Here is a 21,163-nt window from a genome sequence, read left to right on the forward strand (position 1 = left end):
CCCAGTCGGCCTGCTTTCCCGGCTGCTCGGGATCTGCCAGAGGGGAACTAACGGCGGCTAAGCTACCTTGATCCGCACCGACTACAGGGGCCTGGCTAGCTGTAGAATTTTCCACGGTGCGGAGCCGAGTCTCCAATTCGCCCAGCCTGGCCTCCAAAGCTATGAATAAGCTACACTTATTACAAGTACCGTTACTGCTAAAGGAGGCCGAGGAATAACTAAACATTTCACACCCAGAGCAGAAAAGTGCGGGAGAGACAGGAGAAGCCACCATGCTAAATCGGCTAAGAGCTAGTAGCTGCGCTAAGCTAGCGGATTCCTAAAAACACGCAAAGTGAATAATGTGTAAATAATTTAGAGGTGATTCAGCAGAAGGAGTGCTTTAGTTAAGGCACGTGAAGATTACACTGGGAAACAAATCATAATCTAGATAACTAGATCAATCTAACTGCGCAGATTAAACAGCTAACAGATACAGAAAAACACCGCTGTGCTCCGGAACAGGAAGTGATACAATACCGCAGTGAGAGCCAACCACCAGTAGAGGCAAGCAAGAGGCCTAAATACATAAGTCCACTAACTCACCTATCGGCATCGTTGATGTTGTTGGTGCGGCGACTCGGTCTGAGTACTAAATATGAGCGTCCCTCTGATTATGCACATTAAATATCTTGCAACTCCTTTTAGCCAACTTTTCAATGGAAACGTTTCAGATTCATGGCGCCCCCGTTGTCCAATTGGTACTAAATGTAACAGGCTGCCTCTCTGGGGCTTCAGACATCACAGCCCTGAGGTTCACACTCAGAGATATGCCACATTGACACTTGCACAAATTTGATCCTTGCACTGACATGCCAGATTGTGTCCTAATGAGTAAGCCCGCTGTAAACAGTTGTAAACTGTGCACAGGTGTGTGCCAGTGCGTAAAGAAAATCTGGAAATGTTGAAAATTTCAGGCATGCATTCATTGTATGCCACTTGTGTGAACTCGTTGTGAACATTGTTTGGGTTGGGAGTTACAGACCAAAACACAAATGTGCTGTTGCAGTGCCACCTGCAGGAGAATTTGATTTTACTTTTTGCACCTGAGTTAAGTGCAGGGTTTTGGACCACTTCTGGAAAAGTTAACTCCACAGCAAGCACCATCTAAGCTGCAGAACTGCATTTATTGTGGGGAAAACAAACAATGAGGAGATGAGAAGTTTTGGAGCCCCACGGCGGACTGGGTCAGTACTCACACTGCCTCGTTCCAGCAGGAGCTGACATTTGCTGAGACAGTCGGGACTGTTGGTGAATTCTACCAGAGCTTTCTCTGCCTGGTGTCGGACGACTGTGTCAGTGGTCTCATACAGCTGCTTGCACAGGATCTCAAGCTGGGCAAGGCCCTAGATAAAGAGAGAAAGCAGAACAGATGGGCTTATCAGGACCCAGCAGGGCTCGGCGACTCAAAGTCAAAAATCAACCCTCTCTAACAACAGTCACAACTCTATACACACACACACACACACGGGTGGGGGGGGTGGGGGGGGGGGGGAAGCACCATCAGGAACTCAAACCACACCTGTAGTGCTGGTCACGCTGCAACCTCACAGAAGAGAAATTAGAGATAAAACTATGAAAACTTGAAATGATTATATTTATGGGTTTTGTCAAAGCTCTGTTAGTGGGACTGGGTGTTGAACCCAGTCCATTTTTCTGCCATCAGTATGTGCCAAAGAGCAACACGTAAATACACAAACCCAGCCAAAGGCTCAGGGACCATCCCCAAGAAAAGTTTACATTTCTGAGTGTTTGGTGCCTTTTGTCACCATCAGGGCTCCACACTGCACCCAAAAGGTTCCATAATTAGACTATTTGGGGCCCAATCAAATAACAACACCGACAGAAATATTCTTTGTGGTGCATATAAAGGTCAGAGGGCACCATTACATGTTAGTGCAGCGGATAACTGAAAAAAATGCTTCAAATGGTGATGCAAGCACCAAATTTGGCACACATACTCCTTAGACATTACTCTTTTAAAAATGCCGGGTACCCACGTGAACTTTCAATAGGCGGCCAAGAAGGGGTCAATTGAAGTACGTTGAGCTAATAGGATTAATAAATGGAATAGTTTTGACTGTGTTGTGTGCTTGGTTTGCAAAGTAAAGGTTAAACAATGTCAGCATCCATTGGATTCTATGACATGTGACATATGTTACCCTGTAACATGATAACTAAGCATGATACATGATGCAAACTATTCCTTTTTAAAACCGTATTCACCCAACTAATAATTTGCATCACTTTTTACCAAAATTGGAGCAACTTTAACTTTTGACCCCTGTATAAATTGAAATTGACCTTTGTCACTGTTCTTGCTGTTTTTACCCCATAACTCCGGAACATTCATTCACAGATAGTCCAAACTATACCTTTTTGGAATCTTTATGATCAGACAAATAATACAAAATACCTTTCAATATGATTGGAGCATTTTTTATTTTTGACTCCTGTGTAATACTTCAATTGACCCCTTCTTGGCCGCCTATTGAAAGTTCACGTGGGTACCCGGCATTTTCAAAAGAGTAATGTCTAAGGAGTATGTGTGCCAAATTTGGTGCTTGCATCACTATTTGAAGGATCCCTCAGTAAATATTCACATATCTGCTGCACTATCTGGAAAAATATTCAGTTCAGTTTATGTACATGGATGACCTCTAATTTCCTGCTTTTAAATTCAGATAAAACTGAAGTTATTGTACTTGGCCCCACAAATCTTAGAAACATGGTGTCTAACCAGATCCTTACTGTGGATGGCATTACCCTGACCTCTAGTAATACTGTGAGAAATCTTGGAGTCATTTTTGATCTGGATATGTCCTTCAATGCGTATATTAAACAAATATGTAGGACTGCTTTTTTGCATTTGCGCAATATCTCTAAAATTAGAAAGGTCTTGTCTCAGAGTGATGCTGAAAAACTAATTCATGCATTTATTTCCTCTAGGCTGGACTATTGTAATTCATTATTATCAGGTTGTCCTAAAAGTTCCCTGAAAAGCCTTCAGTTAATTCAAAATGCTGCAGCTAGAGTGCTGGTAGGGACTAGAAGGAGAGAGCATATCTCACCCATATTGGCCTCTCTTCATTGGCTTCCTGTTAATTCTAGAATAGAATTTAAAATTCTTCTTCTTACTTATAACGTTTTGAATAATCAGGTCCCATCTTATCTTAGGGACCTCATAGTACCATATCACCCCAATAGAGCGCTTCGCTCTCAGACTGCAGGCTTACTTGTAGTTCCTAGGGTTTGTAAGAGTAGAATGGGAGGCAGAGCCTTCAGCTTTCAGGCTCCTCTCCTGTGGAACCAGCTCCCAATTCAGATCAGGGAGACAGACACCCTCTCTACTTTTAAGATTAGGCTTAAAACTTTCCTTTTTGCTAAAGCTTATAGTTAGGGCTGGATCAGGTGACCATGAACCATCCCTTAGTTATGCTGCTATAGACTTAAACTGCTGGGGGGTTCCCGTGATGCACTGAGTGTTTCTTTCTATTTTTGCTCTGTATGCACCACTCTGCATTTAATCATTAGTGATTGATCTCTGCTCCCCTCCACAGCATGTCTTTTTCCTGGTTCTCTCCCCTCAGCCCCAACCAGTCCCAGCAGAAGACTGCCCCTCCTTGAGCCTGGTTCTGCTGGAGGTTTCTTCCTGTTAAAAGGGAGTTTTTCCTTCCCACTGTCAACAAGTGCTTGCTCACAGGGAGTCGTTTTGACCGTTGGGGGTTTTTCTGTAATTATTGTATGGCTTTTGCCTTACAATATAAAGCGCCTTGGGGCAACTGTTTGTTGTGATTTGGCGCTATATAAATAAAATTGATTTGATTTGATTTATACAGAGCCCAGTCACAACATCAGTCACGCCAACACGTTTCAAACACCACTCCAGAACTAACGCACCGGCAACGGCGGCAAAGGTGTAAAAGTCCGGCTTCAGAAAGTAAAAACCCTCCCATGTGTTGCTTCTAGACGTGGACTTCAGGAAAGCCACAGCCGCCCCGCCCTCCCTCGCCCTCACCAACAGCCCCATCACCACTGTGGACTGTCACCACTTCCTTGGCACCACCATCACCCAGGACCTCAAGTGGGAGTCAACCATCAGCTCCCTCATCAAGAAGGCCCAGCAGAGGATGTACTTCCTGCGGCAGCTGAAGAAGGCCAAGCTGCCTGTCCAGCTGATGGTGCAGTTCTACACGGCCATCATTGAGTCCATCCTCTGCTCCTCCATCACGGTGTGGTACGCCGGGGCCACAGCCAGGGACAGACAGACTGCAGCGCATTGTGGCCTCTGCTGAGAAGGTGATCGGCTGTAGCCTTCCATCTCTCCATGACTCTGGGCCGAGCAGGTCGGATCACAGCTGACCCTTCTCACCCTGCACACAGTCTATTCCAACCACTCCCTTCGGGCAGGAGGCTACGGTCCATCCGGACCAGAACCTCCCGCCATAAGAACAGTTTCTTCCCCTCTGCCGTTAGACTCATGAACACCTCATAACTCAGTCACCTTAACCTTAAGTCTGTCACTTTAGACAATGTACTTTGGTTTTAATTGCACTCCTCCCACTGCACTGTTTATTTCTGTTCCTCTTTCTTTCTGTTTTTCTGTTGCACACAGCCTTTCATACTTCATATGTCATTTTTTTATCTTATATTTTGTCTTATTTTGGCACATATTGTATATTTTATCTTAGCATTTTATATTGCTCTCTGTTTAATGTTGCACCATTATATCGAAGCAAATTCCTAGTCTGTGAATCCTGTTCATTGGCAACGGCAATAAACTACTTCTGATTCTGATTCTACCTGTGCAACTAAAACAGGTGATCTCAATAATTAGCTCATCCACCTGTCTGAAGAGTTGAACTAATTACAGTCAGCTGGTTTATTAGGAAGATGGAACCAGTATGTGGCTGGACTTTTACTTTCTGAAGCCGGACTTTTACAACTCTGAACAGCGGCCAGGAAAAATGGGAAAAGCCAAAGGGGCGAGTAGGTTTCAGAACAGTGGTACATGATGATGGATTGTTGCTGATAAGATATGTTGATATTTTAGAACTCCTTTGCCCAAAACTTATGCCAATATAGATAAAGATTTTTTTTCTTTAACTTATCACAAAGCACAAGTCCTGCACTGAACTGATACACTTAAAGTGACGGCCAACAAACAGTATTTACAGACATTAGTGGTGTAACGGAATGCTGCTGACGGACCCCCCCCCCCCCAAATCAACACACAGGCGAACCGCAGATTATTTGCAAAGTTTACATCAGTGTGCGGGCACTGATATTAAGCAGTATCAGGGACACGTCCGGTCGGACTAGTAGAATGAGAGACTGATATCCTGACTTGTCCCATATCAGCTGGTTTAGTGAAACAACATTGTTCTTTTTTGTGTAACTTTGGTCAATGTGAAGTAAACTCCATCTTCAGAGGGATGCTACTAACTGCACACTCCTTCAGTGGTTCCGTACATATATAATCAGGGACAATTCAGTTACTGAGAACCCCCAGGACAGGGTCCAAGGCCCACCTATAGGGTTCTCAATGGCTTTCAGAGCAATAAAGAAATACCTATGCTTGTTCCCCATGTTGAAAATATACCCCCTATCTAGGGAAAACCTTCAGACAATCACCCCCCCTATCATGGGCTTTTTTGCATGATAGTTTTTTATAATTTTATTTTTTACTGGGGTCTGACGAAAAACTACCCCCTTTTTCGAAAATCTCGGGAGATGGTTTGAAAATAGGGCTGCCACAAACGACTATTTTGATAGTTGACTAGTCAACGATTATTTTAGCGATTAGTCGACTAGTCGGATCATACAGAATTTCCTAAATTAAGGTCGGCAGCATTTTCAGAGAAACGTCGGGATGAAAACATGAACATTTCTAAATCAGTGACTATTTCTTAGACTTCATTTACATCAATCATTCAGAAATACAAACAGTGTGGTACTTTATAGTAAATCTGTGTCAGGTAGGCAGTTCTCAAAAACTAAATGTCCATGCTGGAAGGAGACAAGTGAGGGAAGCCACCAAGACACAACTTTGCAACATTTTTATTTTTATCTTCATTTTACTGCGAATGAAAGGGTTGAAATACATTCTCGCACACGTGCACCCGTTTTATTTTTTTCCTCGCACAATCAAATTTTAGGCGCAATATGCGAGCAAAACGCTGGCACTGTACAGCCCTGGGTCTGGGGGATATATCAATTTTATCAATTAATTTGAGGTGTTTTTTGAGGGCAATTTAAAAAAAAATTAAAAATTTGAGTAGTGCCCCTTCTTGCTACAGTGCACCTTTTGTCCCCAGGAGCTTCCGTAACTCCCCCCTTCCCTCCCACAACTACAACATGGCTACCGCTAACAAGAGCAAGTTTGTTCCCAAGAAAGGAACTACATCGTCAGTGGTGTGGAACTGGTTTGGGTTTGTGGCGACAGATGTGGAACAAGTGACTGTACGCTGCAAAGTAAGTAGGGCTGCCACAAATGACTATTTTGATAGTTGACTAGTCAACGATTATTTTTGCGATTAGTCGACTAGTCAGATTATACGTAATTTCCTAAATTTAAGGCCTGCAGCATTTTCTGAGAAACGTCAGGAGATGAAAACATAAACATTTCCAAATCAGTGACTATTTCTGAGACTTCATTTACATCAATCGTTTAGAAATACAAACAGTGTGGTACTTTATGGTAAATCTGTGTCAGGTAGGCAGTTCTCAAAAACTAAATGTCCATGCTGGAAGGAGACAAGTGAGGGAAGCCACCAAGACACAACTCTGGAAGAACTTTTGCTTCTGTGAGTGGAGAAACTGGGAATAGTGCAACATTTTTATTTTTATCCCCATTATCAGTATAGTCCCAGCGTTTTCTGATTTGTGGTTGTTTCTGTTGCATTTAAAAGTGTGAACGTTTTATTGTGTTTTAAAACTTTGTAGAACAAATGTAAACACCAAACTCTTATAAAGAAGGAAAAACACCTGGACATGTGCAGGAAAACTCTGATATAAACTGAACAGAACAATGCAGGCTGATTAGACTCCCCATATTTTTGTATAAATAAATCAGAATAAAATAAGAGGTAACTCACGTTGAAATGAATAAAACGTATAGCTGCAGCTTAATAACTTTGAAAAATAAAAATCAGCAGCTTGTGTTTTTATTCTGACTCCAGTTCAGTTTTTTCCTCATCAGTCGTGTTTTGTGCTTGGACACGACTTTAAGCTCAAGATTGAACAAATACATATCTTTGGAAAATAACAGCTGTTAAAGTTCACATCTGTGCCTCTGAACATCACTGCACAGCTTCTCCACAGCAGGGATTTTTATTTTTAACCCGTGTACGTGTAACTTTTGCTCAGTTCATTTATATATTCTCATTTTTTAAGGCTATTTGACCATTTATTTCAACTCATGATCTCATAAATTCAGTATACAATGCGCACATGGTATGAACAGGACAGTGCTGTCAGACCCGCACAGGTAGAGAAAGTGCAGAGAGAAGCAGGGGTCAAAATACATTTTTTTACCTACTTGCACTGGTGCTAGTAACAAAAAAATTACTTGCACCAAAAAAGTTACTTGCACAACCAAGTCAGTCTTATATCAACCTTATGACTCCTCCTCTGATGTGTCAGACTCTTCCTCTCTGGGGAGAGTTTGAGGGGAGAGCGGCAGCAGCATCGGCAGCAGATAGTTTTTTTTTTTTTCACGTGCGCGTGAACAAATCGTCCGTGAAGATTATTTTATTTATTAACTACACAGATGTATAATAAAACAAATGGTGACTGGTTTATAACACAATTATGACAGAGTTTGAGGGGAGAGAGAGCGAGGAACTACGGAGCCCTGGAAGTGTCATCGCAAAATGTTTTGCATGTGGAGAGAATGTGTGCACGTTTTATTATATTGTGCGCACATTTTATAATGTGCGCACGTTTTAAGCATCGTTTGAGTAAAACAAGGGCACGATCTACTTAAACGTGGACACAATTTGTGAAACGTGCACTCAGTATTGTCTTGACACATAAATGTTGACTATTAGTCAACAAACCAGGAGACAGTGTAATACATTTCCCCATAAGAAATGGATCTGGTCAGAGTGTATCATCATGGTTTGGGCGCACAAGGACATAAGGAGAACTCCAGCTGCACAGCATGACATCATCTGGACTTTAAGCACATTAAAAAGGATGCTGAGGGCGAAGCGTCTCCCCATCGTGAGGATGACAGTTTAGGTCATATTATGGAGTTCATTTTGAACAAAAGGAAAACGTGCGCACGTTTTATTAATTTGAGAGTATGTTTTATTAATTCAAGGGCTCAATTAAAGGAAAATGTGCGCACGAACTATCACGGCCAGGAAAACGTGCACACATTTTATTAATTTGAGAGCACGTTTTATTAATTCGTGGGATCAATTAAAGGAAAACGTGCGCACAAATTATCATGGCCGAAAAAAAAATATCACTTTAAGTGACCTCTCCCGGGTTCTGTAAAGGAACCGCAGCGGCAGCCAGTTTTTTTTTTTCATGTGCACGCGTGAACTAATCGTCCATGAAGATAATTTTATTAACTACACAGATGTATAATAAAACAAATGGTGACTGGTTTATAACACAATGATGACAGAGTTTGAGGGCAGAGAGCGAGAGCAACCGCAGCGGCAGACAGTTTTTTTTTCTTCTTTGTTTACATGTGTGTGCGCGAACGCAACAAATAGAGCACAGCAACTCCCTCCGTGTGTGTGAGTTATAAAACGCAGGGAAGACGAAGACAACAAACTGGAAATTGTTTTTTTCCCTTATTTATTCCTTTACTGGTTCATTCTACTGGTGCTTATACTTGATAAAACTTGGATAAAGTTACCTGCACCAGTGCAAGTGGAGTAGGGCTGAAACGATTAGTCGAGTAACTCGAATAATTCGATTACAAAAAATGTTCGAGACAAATTCTGTGCCTCGAAGCTTCGTTTAACATTGTAGTACATATGCCAGGCCTGTGTGTGGCGCTGCAACGTCCGCAGAAAAAAAAAAAAAAACAGTAGACGACTGGAGCATAACAGCTAATCAAATTAGCAACAATAGCTACCGCTTTTCAACGTGACACAGAGTAAAATAAAGACTTTTAAGAGAAAGATGGTCCACGCTGATCATCTGAAATAGACTTACTGTGCATTTAAAGCGAAGCAGTGTGTTTATCTATTAAATAAATAAATAAACATGGTCTGCTCTACATGGGGAGGGGCTATTGACCCGGTGGCCGGCTGCTGTCTCTCTGTGCCCAGTGTGAGGCGCTCTCAGACCGGGCGAGTCACAGCTCTGTCCCCGGCTACACTGACAAACAGCAGAAGTCCACTCTTTCTTCTGTGTTTCCCTCAGACTCACGCTGAGTGTTTTGACTTTTTAATTTTTGCTTTTTTGGGCAACACACAACACTTCACAAACACAGCAACTTAAATAAAATAATAATAATAAAAAAAACTGACTGAGGCGGCATGTTCAACCTCCAGCTGAAATGCATCTGCTGAATTGCAGAGAAACAGGAATAAAAAAAAAAAATAAAAAAAATCACGCAGGGACCCAGTCCATCAACCTTTATACAAAAACCCCCCAAAACTTAAAAATAGTTACATTTTACAAGTTGGAGAAAACAAAACAGAAAGCCACATCCCATCGCCATTTCAGCAAAATGCCAACACTTTGGCGCAGTGACACTGGGCCTCATGTATCAACGTTGCGCACTTGTGGCGTAAATTTACGGTGTAAATCTGAAGTACACCAAAGTTGCCGTGACATGTATCAAGCAGTGTGCACCTGCCCATTTCCGGCGTACGCCCGACGTGACCTTGCGACGGGTGAAAACAATCGTAATTATAATGAACACGCCCATAAATATTCAGACTCCGCTTCAGACACACCCTCATTTTACGACATGAAAGCCGTGAAGACGGCAAAGAAAAAGAACTCCACTAATCACGACGCGTGCCAATAGAGCGTCAAAAGCGGCCGTCGTATTAATTGTTTTGTAGTATAATCAAAAAAGTGTTACAGTGGTGGGAGTTACGTTCTAAAAATAGCCTGCAATAAGCGAAATCCACGAAGTAGTCAGCGTTATTTTTTATAATTATTATCGACGTTTTAAAGCTGTAAAACCCCTCATTACACACTTTATACACTTTTCTCAATCAGGCATGAACATTTTCTCACTTTTCTCTTGTGTGTAAACACTCTCAAAGTTCAAACCTTAGTAGAACAATAAGACCAACATGTTTTCAGGCCCAAACATTTGTTTGAGAAATAAAAATAGAACATTTTCCTATAAATAATTATGATGGTTTTTAGAACTAACAAATTTAATTTTAACGATCAACGAACGAGGTCGGACACATAAGAAATTATTAATAGTGACTGACCAGTATTTCACAGTTCCTCTGATCGCGCCTCTGCAGAGGAGTTTAAAGTGACAAAGATACGGCAGGCCATGATGTTGCGAGATAGCAAGGATGAGAGAGTGCGGCAGGCAGATATTACCATCAGGACGGGTCGCAAGTGGTCAGCCAGTAGAGCACTCACAGAGGTGGAGAACCGGCTGTACCAGGCGGACATCGCGGGGACAGTAGCTAGGGGCAGGCTTGGACTGGGTTGTTCAACTAGGACAAGCTGGGAAAAAGCAAATCCAAATGAACGACGATACATGGTGCAGAGAGAGATCCGTAAGGTCGAGGAGGAGACCCGGCATGTAGGCCATAGCCATGAAAAAGCAAGGCAACTGGACAAGATGGGAAGGAGTACAAGAGAGGGGTTTGACTTGGCGGGACATCTGGAGTATGGAAGCATACAGGATAAAGTTCCTTCTGTGCTTGGTTTATAATGTTCTGCCGACCCCATCAAACCTCTACATATGGGGTTTGGTGGAGAGTTCCAACTGCAAGCTCTGTGGGAAGCCAGCCAACCTGGAGCATGTCCTCTCATCTTGCCAATCAAGCTTGGCCGATGGAAAATTCCGGTGGCGTCATGATAAGATTCTGTCGCAGTTGGCAGATGGGGTTGAGCAGGCAAGGAAAAAGGCAAAAGACCTTTCCAGCAGGCTCTGCTTTATCAATTTTGTCAGGTCAGGCGAGGCAGCTGCCGCAGGACGTAGGAACAGAGGCATTTTGGCCTCAGCAAAGGACTGGGAGATGCAGGCAGACCTGAGGAAGCAGCTCAAATTCCCAGAGGAGCTAGCCCACACTAGGCTTAGACCAGATATGGTCCTCTGGTCTAGGAGCACTAAACAGGTAGTACTCATAGAGCTGACCGTACCTTGGGAAGAGAGGATTGAAGAGGCACATGAGCGCAAGAAGGGGAAATATCAAGGCCTGATACATGACTGCCAGCAAAATGGGTGGAAGGCCTGGAACCTTCCAGTAGAGGTTGGCTGTAGGGGTTTTGCTGGGCAGTCACTTTGGAGGATGCTGGGGCAGTTGGGAATTGAAGGGGTGGCTAGGAAGTGCTTGATAGGCAACATCACTAGGCAGGCAGAGGCAGCATCCAGATGGATTTGGATTCATAGGGATGTGAGGTGGCAGAGCCAGGCTGTGGAAGGATCAATGGCAGAGAGTTAAGTGGCGGTCAGCAGGAGTAGATTCAGGACGCTGGATTTGCTGTCAAGCCCTCCCGATGTGTCATGGGCTTAATTTGACGAAACATCAAAAGAAGGGAGGGTGCCCATCTGATGACCTGCGGTAGCCACTCAACTCCTGCCATGTGCTGGTGCCTGAAAAGATGGAAGGTGAGGAGAGAGCGATGCCACTGGCCCACAGATGGTGCAGGGCAGAGTACCTGTAAAGGTGGGCCAGTTGCGATAACCCTATTGTATTTTATATATTATATATATATATATATTTGCTCTGGTAGTCTGACTTCTGTCTTGACTCTACACTGCGATTTGAAGCGAAACGTCCTCGCGTCAAGCAACCCAGTCCAGTCGAAGATTCAAGCTTCTCTGCTATGGAAACCACCTGGACAACTGAGAGCCTTCACAGAAAAAAATAAAAGCACATAATTCTTTCACCAAAACATCAAATCTAGGCTTTCATCTTAGAAACACCTTCTGGCAAATTGCAGCTGAACCTTTAAGAAACTCCTCATATAAAATCAACAATAATGTTACTAATAATATTAAAGCAAACAGTGCTCTGGTATCAGATTGGAAAAGTATCAGTATCGGCAGACATCCAAATTCAGGGATCGGATCGGAAGTGAAAAATTGTGGATTGGTGCATCCCCATCTAAAACAGAGGCATCCAGCCGAGTGGGAGAAATGCTGGGCTTTACAAGGGGAACAACAAGACTGCGACAACAAACAAACTCCCGCTAAAAAGCAGCTAACTGTGGTGGAATCTTTAACTCAAGGCACCACATATGATAAGAAGAAAGGTGCACGATGGAGAGCGATCACTGAAGGGGTCGCTTTGCACATTGCTAAAGATATGGTACCGATATATACAGTGGAAAAGACTAGGTTTATACATTTGCTGAAAACTATAGACCCCAGGTATGTGCTACCTAGCTGCAAGCATTGGAGATCATTGTAGATGAACAGCCTATAATTTTTTGCACCTGCGTATAAGTTTTCCCCTCTCCAATCAACTTTTTAATCAAACTACGCTGTTCTTCTGAACAATGTCTTGAACGTCCCATTTTCCTCAGGCTTTCAAAGAGAAAAACATGTTCAACAGGTGCTGGCTTCATCCTTAAATAGGGGACACCTGATTCACACCTGTTTGTTCCACAAAAAAACTCACTGACTGAATGCCACACTACTATTATTGTGAACACCCCCTTTTCTACTTTTTTTTTTTTTTTACTAATATCCCAATTTCATAGCCTTAAGAGTGTGCATATCATGAATGCTTGGTCTTGTTGGATTTGTGAGAATCTACTGGTACCTTGTTTCCCATGTAACAATAAGAAATATACTCAAAACCTGGATTAATCTTTTTAGTCACATAGCACTACTATTATTCTGAACACTACTGTATTTTGCTAAAGTTACTTTGCCCCATCTGTAGAACAGTACTCGTGAAAAACAAACCAAAAAAAAAAAATCAGCAGAGTTGGAGGGGGTGCAGTTTTCTTCTGCAACAATGGACTTGTGGTCGAGCCGAACCATGCATCCATACTTGAGTCTGACCTTGCGCTTTATCAACAATGACTGGGACCTGCAGAGTATTTGCCTCCAAACAGCTTACTTTCCAGAGAATCACAAAGGTGAAGTTATTGCCCAGAGACTGAAGGACGCTCTGGGTTCTTGGAACCTGCCCGAGCATCATCCAATCTGCATGCAGCGGAACCAACATGATCAAAGCTCAGAGTGAAGGGGTGGACCAACCTCCAGTGCTTTGGACACAAACTGCACAACGCTATTGGTAAGTCTGAACAATAAGTCAAATAAATTAATCATTTCTGGTAGTCCATCCGAAGCGACTGAATAGTTTATCATCTCCATCCGCATGCTGAAATTTGCCTGCATCTTTTTTTTTTCTTTTTATTCTTTTTTTTTGGACAAATTTCATTGACCGCAGTACAGCTGATGCAAGAACTGGCATATTCACTAGGTGGCGAGTATGCTTTGGCCAAAGACAGACAAAGTTTATTGAGCCGAGCCCAGAACTTGCCATTTGTTGTCACTGACAACCACACAGTCAGTTGTGCCGTCTCACTCACACAGTATTGGGGTGCCGGAAAAAAATCGATTCACGTCCGAATCGCGATTCTTATTTATTACGATTCTGAATTGATCCAAAATGTCCAAGAATCAATTTTTAAAAAGCATTTTTTAAAACATTTTCTTGCTTACTTGCTGCGTGTACTGTTTGTCAGCCAACAGCCTCCATACTACAGCGTCCCCGCGAGGGGAGGGTCCAGCGTGCTTCAAATATTCGCGAGCTGCAGCTTAGCATGGCGGCCGAAGAGCTAATTCAGCCAGCACCGTCTTTGCTGAAGGCAAATGTTTGGGCGCATTTTGGATTTTATTATTTGCTGCATAAGAAGGAGCTTGACATGACTTATGCAGTGTGCAAAATCTGCAAAATTAAAGTCAAGTACTTCGGAAACACTTCAAATCTGCAAGCCCAAATGGTACGCTATCACCCGGAGCTAAAAGAAGTGGAGCAGCGGTCTCTACCTACTACTGTCGGTAGTAAATTTATATCTAGAATCACCTGATTAACCTTGTAAAGCTGCATTTTCTTAAACAAACATTTTTTAAGTAATATGACTATTTTTCAGAGCTCTTTCAATCAAAAATCGATTCTGAATCAAATCATCAACCCAAGAATCGGAATCGAATTGAATCGTGAGTTATTGTGCGATTCACATCCCTACACAGTATGCATGTTTATCACACTACTAGCGTGCAGAACACTGACTGTAGATTTATTTTAAAAATAGCTGTTATTTTTAGTTCCTCAATTGGTATACAGGTGCTGTATGTGTTGTTTTTCAGGTTTGAAATGACACTGTATGTACCTGTTTTCTAAGAAAAAATAAATCCGCCCACCCTCACCACTTTTTTCTGATGTCAAGGATGGCAACTTATTTATTTATTTATTTTAAATGGGGCCTAACTTCATGGTCTCATCGTGAATCATGAAATATAACTAGCTAACCTATAGGAAGCTTCATTATAACTTAGCTGTTTTCCCGTTGCATTACCCAACAATTATGAATGACAGAGCACTGTATACTTTATAAATATACTTTTAACAATTTAAGTTTAAAGCACTTTCAATTAAAAGTGCTGTACACGGGTTAGGAAAACAATAAAAAAAAAAAACACAAAACCAGGACAAATTCATTGCTATTTTGTGTTAACCTAACAAGAATAATAAAGGTGGCACATCCATTTGATCTGTTTTTGACCCATTACGCCACAGTTATTATGAATGAATTGCATTATTAAATGTATTCATATTTCTCTACAAAATGCACATAAGATGTATAAAATAAACACAAACATGCTTAAGTGTGTGTCTGTGTGATCTTTGGGTTGATAAAGTTCTGAATTACAGAAGAAAAGAAAAAAAAAAAAACATTTTTAACATGAAGACCAGTACATGTTTTCATGAAAATTCAGTAAGGTATATCTTATAGGGATTTGAATCGCACAACTCACGATTCATTTCGATTCCGATTCTTGGGGTGACGACTCGATTCAGAATCGATTTTCGATTCAAAAACCTCTGAGAAATAGTTATATTACTTAAAAAATGTTTATGTTTAAGAAAATGCAGCTTTACAAGGTTAATCAGGTGATTCTAGATATAAATTTACTTATCTGCTTTTGCTTTGTGCGTTCGGAGTTGACTGGCAGTTTAGCGAAGCGCTGGTCAGTAGTCGGCAGAGACCGCTGCGCCGCTCCTTTTAGCCCCGGGTGATGACATAGCATGTGGGCTTGTGGATTTGAAGTGTTTCCGAAGTTCTTGATTTTCATTTTGCAGATTTTGCATACTGCATAAGTCATGTCAAGCTCCTTCTTACGCAGCAATTAATAAGATCTAAAATGCGCACAAACATTTGTCTTCAGCAAAGACGGTGCTGGCTGAATTAGCTCTTCGTCCACCATGCTAAGCTGCAGCTCGCGAGTGTTTGAAGCACGCCGGACTCCCGCAGGGACGCTGTAGTACGGAAGCCGTTGCCTGACAAACAGTACACACAGCGAGTAAGCAAGAAAATGTTTAATAAAATGCTTTTTAAAAATCGATTCTTGGACATTTTGGATCGATTCAGAATGGTAATAAATAAGAATCGCGATTCAGATGTGAATCGACTTTTTCTGACACCCCTAACATCTTGTATATTATATTCCATTTCTAAGGAGGAACTATGCTAGTATACTAAGGTATATTTAAATATCTAAAAAGGAAGAGTAAAACAGAAGAGTAGAGCAGAGCCACTTAGGTGCCTGGTCTTGAGAACCAGGGATGGTAAGTTGAAAAACTTTAATCCATGGGAACTCTCCCTACCCACCCAAGCAGCTCAAGAAAAAAGTATATACAGTGGTCCCTTGCTATAACGCGGTTCACCTTTCGCGGCCTCGCAGTTTCGTGGATTTTTTAGTTCAATTTGCATGCTTTTTTTTTTTTTTTACAGCACATTGTGTTCTGCGTCCTCATCAAGCAGGCCGGCCGCGGCACCGTTCTGCGTGTCTGTTTTTAAGAATCTTCTCGCCCATAAGAAAAAAGAGCTCCAACAACTACCCATAACTGTGTTCTTCACTCAGAAAAAGACACCTGCACCGAGGTGTGACTCAGCGGAATAAGACGCGACAGTGGCACGGTGCCAGGACGAAGAGGCACGATCAGAGGAACTGTGAAATACTGGTCAGTCACTATTAATAATTTCTTACGTGTCCAACCTCGTAGGTTGATCGTTAAAATTTAATTTGTTAGTTCTAAAAGCCATCATAATTATTTGTAGGAAAACGTTCCATTTTTATTTCTCAAACAAATGTTTGGGCCTGAAAACAGGTTGGTCTTATTGTTCTACTAAGGTTTGAACTTTGAGAGTGTTTACACAGGAGAGGAATGTGAGAAAATGTTAATGCCAGTTTGAGAAAAGTGTATAAAGTGTGTAGTGAGACGTTTTACAGCCTTAAAACATCTATAATAATTGTAAAAAAAATAACGCTGACTACTTCGCGGATTTCGCCTATTGCGGGTTATTTTTAGAACGTAACTCCCGAGATAAACGAGGGACCACTGTATAATAACAAATAATAAGACATAAGAAAGATAAGACATCATAAATATGTTATATTTAAATATTAAGGGTAATAAACAACATATACAATAAATATGGTACTATATAATATACAGGAGTAGGTATTAAAACCTAAATATAAATACAGGAGAAGATTGTAGTATAGGTGATTTAGTATGTAGACTAGTAGTAAAATGAAATTATAGTTAGTAGGCTAAGCTATAAATCTGGTATTTTATTATAGAAACAGAAGCTATGATGTAATGTGTATTGGTATCTACCTAAAGTAAATGCTAGCATACTATAGGAAAATACAAAGCATAATCTATATGCTATCAAATGGAAACCTAAGAACTATGGTACTATATGTTAATATCTTTAAAAGAACACAAACTGATGAATAATTAAAAATCTACACCATGTAAAATAAAATTGTCAATAATGAAAATAAGCTAGTTTTAGTTAGAAGAGCTAAATTAGCCGTTAATAAGCCAACCGTACCTAGCAAGCTAATAAGATAAACAAAAAAGGTAATTAGTGTATAACGTATAATAGCGTAGTTAAACCTACAATAACGGTATTAACAAATACATATAAAAATGATATTAATATAACCACTGCAAAACATTACTGATGCACTGTCAGGTGTCTCCTACATTAAACCCGTTATCCATTTATTCAAAACCAGTCTTTTGCAGCTTGAGGAAGATGACACAGAGCTTACTAAAACAACAGAAAGGAACATAATGGGATACCTTGATGAAAAGTACAGTGACGCTGTAAAGGATGAACTGTTGGACAAGGCCTGTCTGATGGACCCAAGGTTCCGGACAACCTACATCGACCCAGACAAGGTGGAACAAGTTAAAAGAAAAGATGTCAATGAACTACCGTCTTTCCCCACTGACATGTTCACCACAGCCTGGTCCAGCCGTGCAGGTGGGGTCCAAGGCCTCAACCAGACCCCAAGGTATATGCAGGGATACAAGTGGCACTGTTTAACTTTTAAAACAAAGTTTAATAAATGTTTTAAGTTTGTACTTTATCAATCTAGTGTTGGAGGAGTTGATTTATTATTTATTTGCCATACAATATGCTATGCGACAGATATGCCTCACAGTGGAGGCCCTTTATTTAGTTGTGCCACTGCAAGAACACTTGATTTAAAAAATATTCTATAGAGGGTTTTCATGTGATGTATTGGTCACGTCATTTTGTGTCCGTGGCCATTCTGGATCATGACACTGTGGCCGCTGCGATACACTAAGCACATTTGGTGAAAAACTGCAGAAGCTTCAACAATGTCAACTTTTGTGCTGTCGTCGGTTGTTCAAACAGAGGTGATAAAAATGAGGCAGGTCGCTCATTTTACAAGCTGCCAGCAGTTATTGTGCATCAAGCAGCACAGTGTTACGAGCTTTCTAAGCGATGCACAGAGACCTGGCTCAGCAGATCTGAAGGAAGCTTTAATATGGCCAGAACCAAGCAGACCGCTCGTAAATCCACCGGAGGAAAAGCTCAGAGGAAACAGCTGGCTACCAAAGCCGCCCAGAAGACCGCAACGGCTACCGTCAGTGTGAAGAAGCCTCACTGTTACAGGCCCGGCACCGTGGTGCTGAGAGAGATCTGCCGCTACCAGAAATCCACTGAGCTGCTAATCCACAAGCTACCCTTCCAGCACCTGGTGAGAGAAATAATCGCTCAGGACTTCAAGACCGACCTCCGCTTTCAGAGCTCCGCTATGATGCTCTGCAGGAGGCCGGCGAGGCTGACCTGGTCGGCAGCTTCCTCCATGGTGTACAATGGCAAAGTGGAAAACACGAAAAAAGTTCACAATATTGCAGCGTGACACTGATGGCCAGTTTGTTACATCACCACTAAACTCACTATCTGGCATAAGATACGGATCCACTGAACCAACTGCTACACATCTACGACGACAAACAGCTTTATCTTGAGGGCTTAAAGCATCGTAATAACTGTACATTCTCTCCTTTTTTTCGATCACGCGCCAGCCTCCTTGTAATCCAGAATGGAGACGGCACCTGTCCTGCAAATCGGTCACGTGATTGAAAACCCTCTATAGCTGCAGCCCTAGTCTCAATAACCTCAACGTGCACCACTCTGGTGCTCAAGCAGGTGAATATGACTGCCCTCCATTTGCTCTCTACGTAGCCTCATCCAAGAGGACAACATCCATGGGCCAAAGGCGTCTTCCCCAACGTGTGAGAAAGGTGGCTCCATAAACACAGTCTGACATGTTTTGTTCTTCTCTCCATGTTTTGTTTTTGTTTGTTTGGTTGTTTGCGCAAGCGCCTGATGGTCGGGCCTTAGCCCATGGGGCCTGGCCTTGCTCAGCCCGAAAGAGCGACGTGGGCCCGCCCTCCTGTGGGTTCACCACCTACAGAGGGGGCCATGTGCAGAGAGGATTGGGTGGCGGTCGAGGGCAGGTGGCCCAGCGGCCCGGTCTGCACTCACAGCCCCTGGCTGTTGGTACGTGGAATGTCACCTCACTGGGGGGGAAGGAGCCTGAGCTTGTGCGGGAGGTTGAGAGATACCAACTAGAGATAGTCGGGCTCACCTCCATGCACAGCTTGGGCTCTGGTACCCAACTCCTGGAGAGGGACTGGACGCTCCACTTTTCTGGCGTTGCCCACGGGAAGAGGTGGAGAGCTGGGGTCGCATTGCTTATTGCTCCTCAGCTCAGTCGCCATGTGTTGGAGTTCACTCCGGTGAACGAGAGGGTCGCGTTCCTACGCCTTCGGGTCGGGGACAGGTCTCTAACTGTTGTCTCGGCCTACGGGCCGACCGGCAGTGCAGAGTACCCGACCTTCTTGGAGTCCCTGGGAGTGGTACTAGATAGCGCTCCGAATGGGGACTCCATTGTTCTCCTGGGGGATTTCAATGCCCACGTGGGCGGCGACAGTGATACCTGGAGGGGGTGATCGGGAAGTACAGCCTCCCCGATCTGAACCCGAGTGGTGTTCAGTTGTTGGACTTCTGTGCTAGTCACAGTTTGTCCATCACGAACACCGCGTTCGAGCACAAGGGTGTCCATAAGTGCACGTGGCACCAGGACACCCTAAGCCGGAAGTCGATGATCGACTTTGTAGTCGTATCATCTGACCCTTGGCCACGTGTCTGAGACACTCGAGTGAAGAGAGGGGCAGAACTGTTGACTGATAACCACCTGGTGGTGAGTTGGATCCGCTGGGAGGGGACGAAGCCGGTCAGACCTGGCAGGCCCAAACGTATCGTGAGGGTCTGCTGGGAACGACTGGCGGAACCCTCCGTCGGCGAGGTCTTCAACTCCCACCTCCGGGAGAGCTTCTCCCAGATCCCGGGGGAGGTTGGAGACATGGAGTCCAAGTGGACCATGTTCTCCACCTCCATTGTCGATGCGGCCGCTCGTAGCTGTGGTCACAAGGTCTCTGGTACTTGTCACAATGGCAATCCCCAAACCCGGAAGTAAGGGATGCAGTCAAGCTGAAGAAGGAGTCCTACCTGTCCTTGTTGGTAGGTGGGACCCCGGAGGCAGCTGACAGGTATCGGCGGGCCAAGCATGCCGAAGCTCGTGCGGTCGCAGAAGCAAAAACTCGGGTCTGGGAGGAGTTCGGGAAGGCCATGGAGGAGGACTATCGGTCGACCTCGAAGAAATTCTGGCAAACCGTCCGACGTCTCAGGAGGCGGAAGCAGCTCTCCAGCAGCACTGTCTACGGTGCGGGTGGGGAGCTGTTGACCCTGACTGGGGATGTTGTCGGGCAGTGGAAGGAATACTTCGGGGATCTCCTCAATCCCATCATCACGTCTTCAGAAGAGGAAGCAGAGACTGGGGACTCAGAGGCAGACTCATCCATTACCCAGGCCGAAGTCACCGAGGTGGTTAGAAAGCTCCTCGGTGGCAAGGCTCCTGGGGTGGATGAAATCCGTCCTGAGTACCTTAAGTCTCTGGATGTTGTGGGACTGTCTTGGCTGACACGCCTCTGCAACATCGCGTGGCGGTCGGGGACAGTGCCTCTGGATTGGCAGACTGGGGTGGTGGTCCCTCTGTTTAAGAAGCGGGACCGGAGGGTGTGTTCCAACTATAGGGGGATCACACTCCTCAGCCTCCCCGGTAAGGTCTATTCCAGAATACTGGAGAGGAGAATTTGACCGGTAGTCAAACCTCGGATTCAGGAGGAGAAGTGTGGTTTTCGTCCTGGTCGCGGAACACTGGACCAGCTCTATACTCTCCATCGGGTGCTTGAGGGTTCATGGGAGTTCGTCCAACCAGTCCACATGTGCTTTGGCGATCTGGAGAAGGCATTCGACCGTGTCCCTCGGGGAACCCTGTGGGGGGTGCTCCGGGAGTACGGGGTCCTTTGCTAAGGGC

The 21,163-nt window shown here is 43.5% G+C and overlaps 1 protein-coding gene across 1 annotated transcript in view; it reads right to left on the minus strand.

The window, feature by feature from the left end:
* Nucleotides 1–21,163, minus strand: part of LOC117529153 (exportin-7-like) — a 180,753-nt gene that overhangs the window by 115,295 nt on the left and 44,295 nt on the right. The window contains exon 2 of the mRNA XM_034191851.1: nucleotides 1,239–1,385. Coding sequence (XP_034047742.1) covers nucleotides 1,239–1,385 — 147 coding nt within the window. The remainder of the gene's footprint in view (nucleotides 1–1,238; nucleotides 1,386–21,163) is intronic.

This window comes from Thalassophryne amazonica, chromosome 17 (genome assembly GCF_902500255.1).
Source record: "Thalassophryne amazonica chromosome 17, fThaAma1.1, whole genome shotgun sequence".
NCBI classification, from domain to species: domain Eukaryota; kingdom Metazoa; phylum Chordata; class Actinopteri; order Batrachoidiformes; family Batrachoididae; genus Thalassophryne; species Thalassophryne amazonica.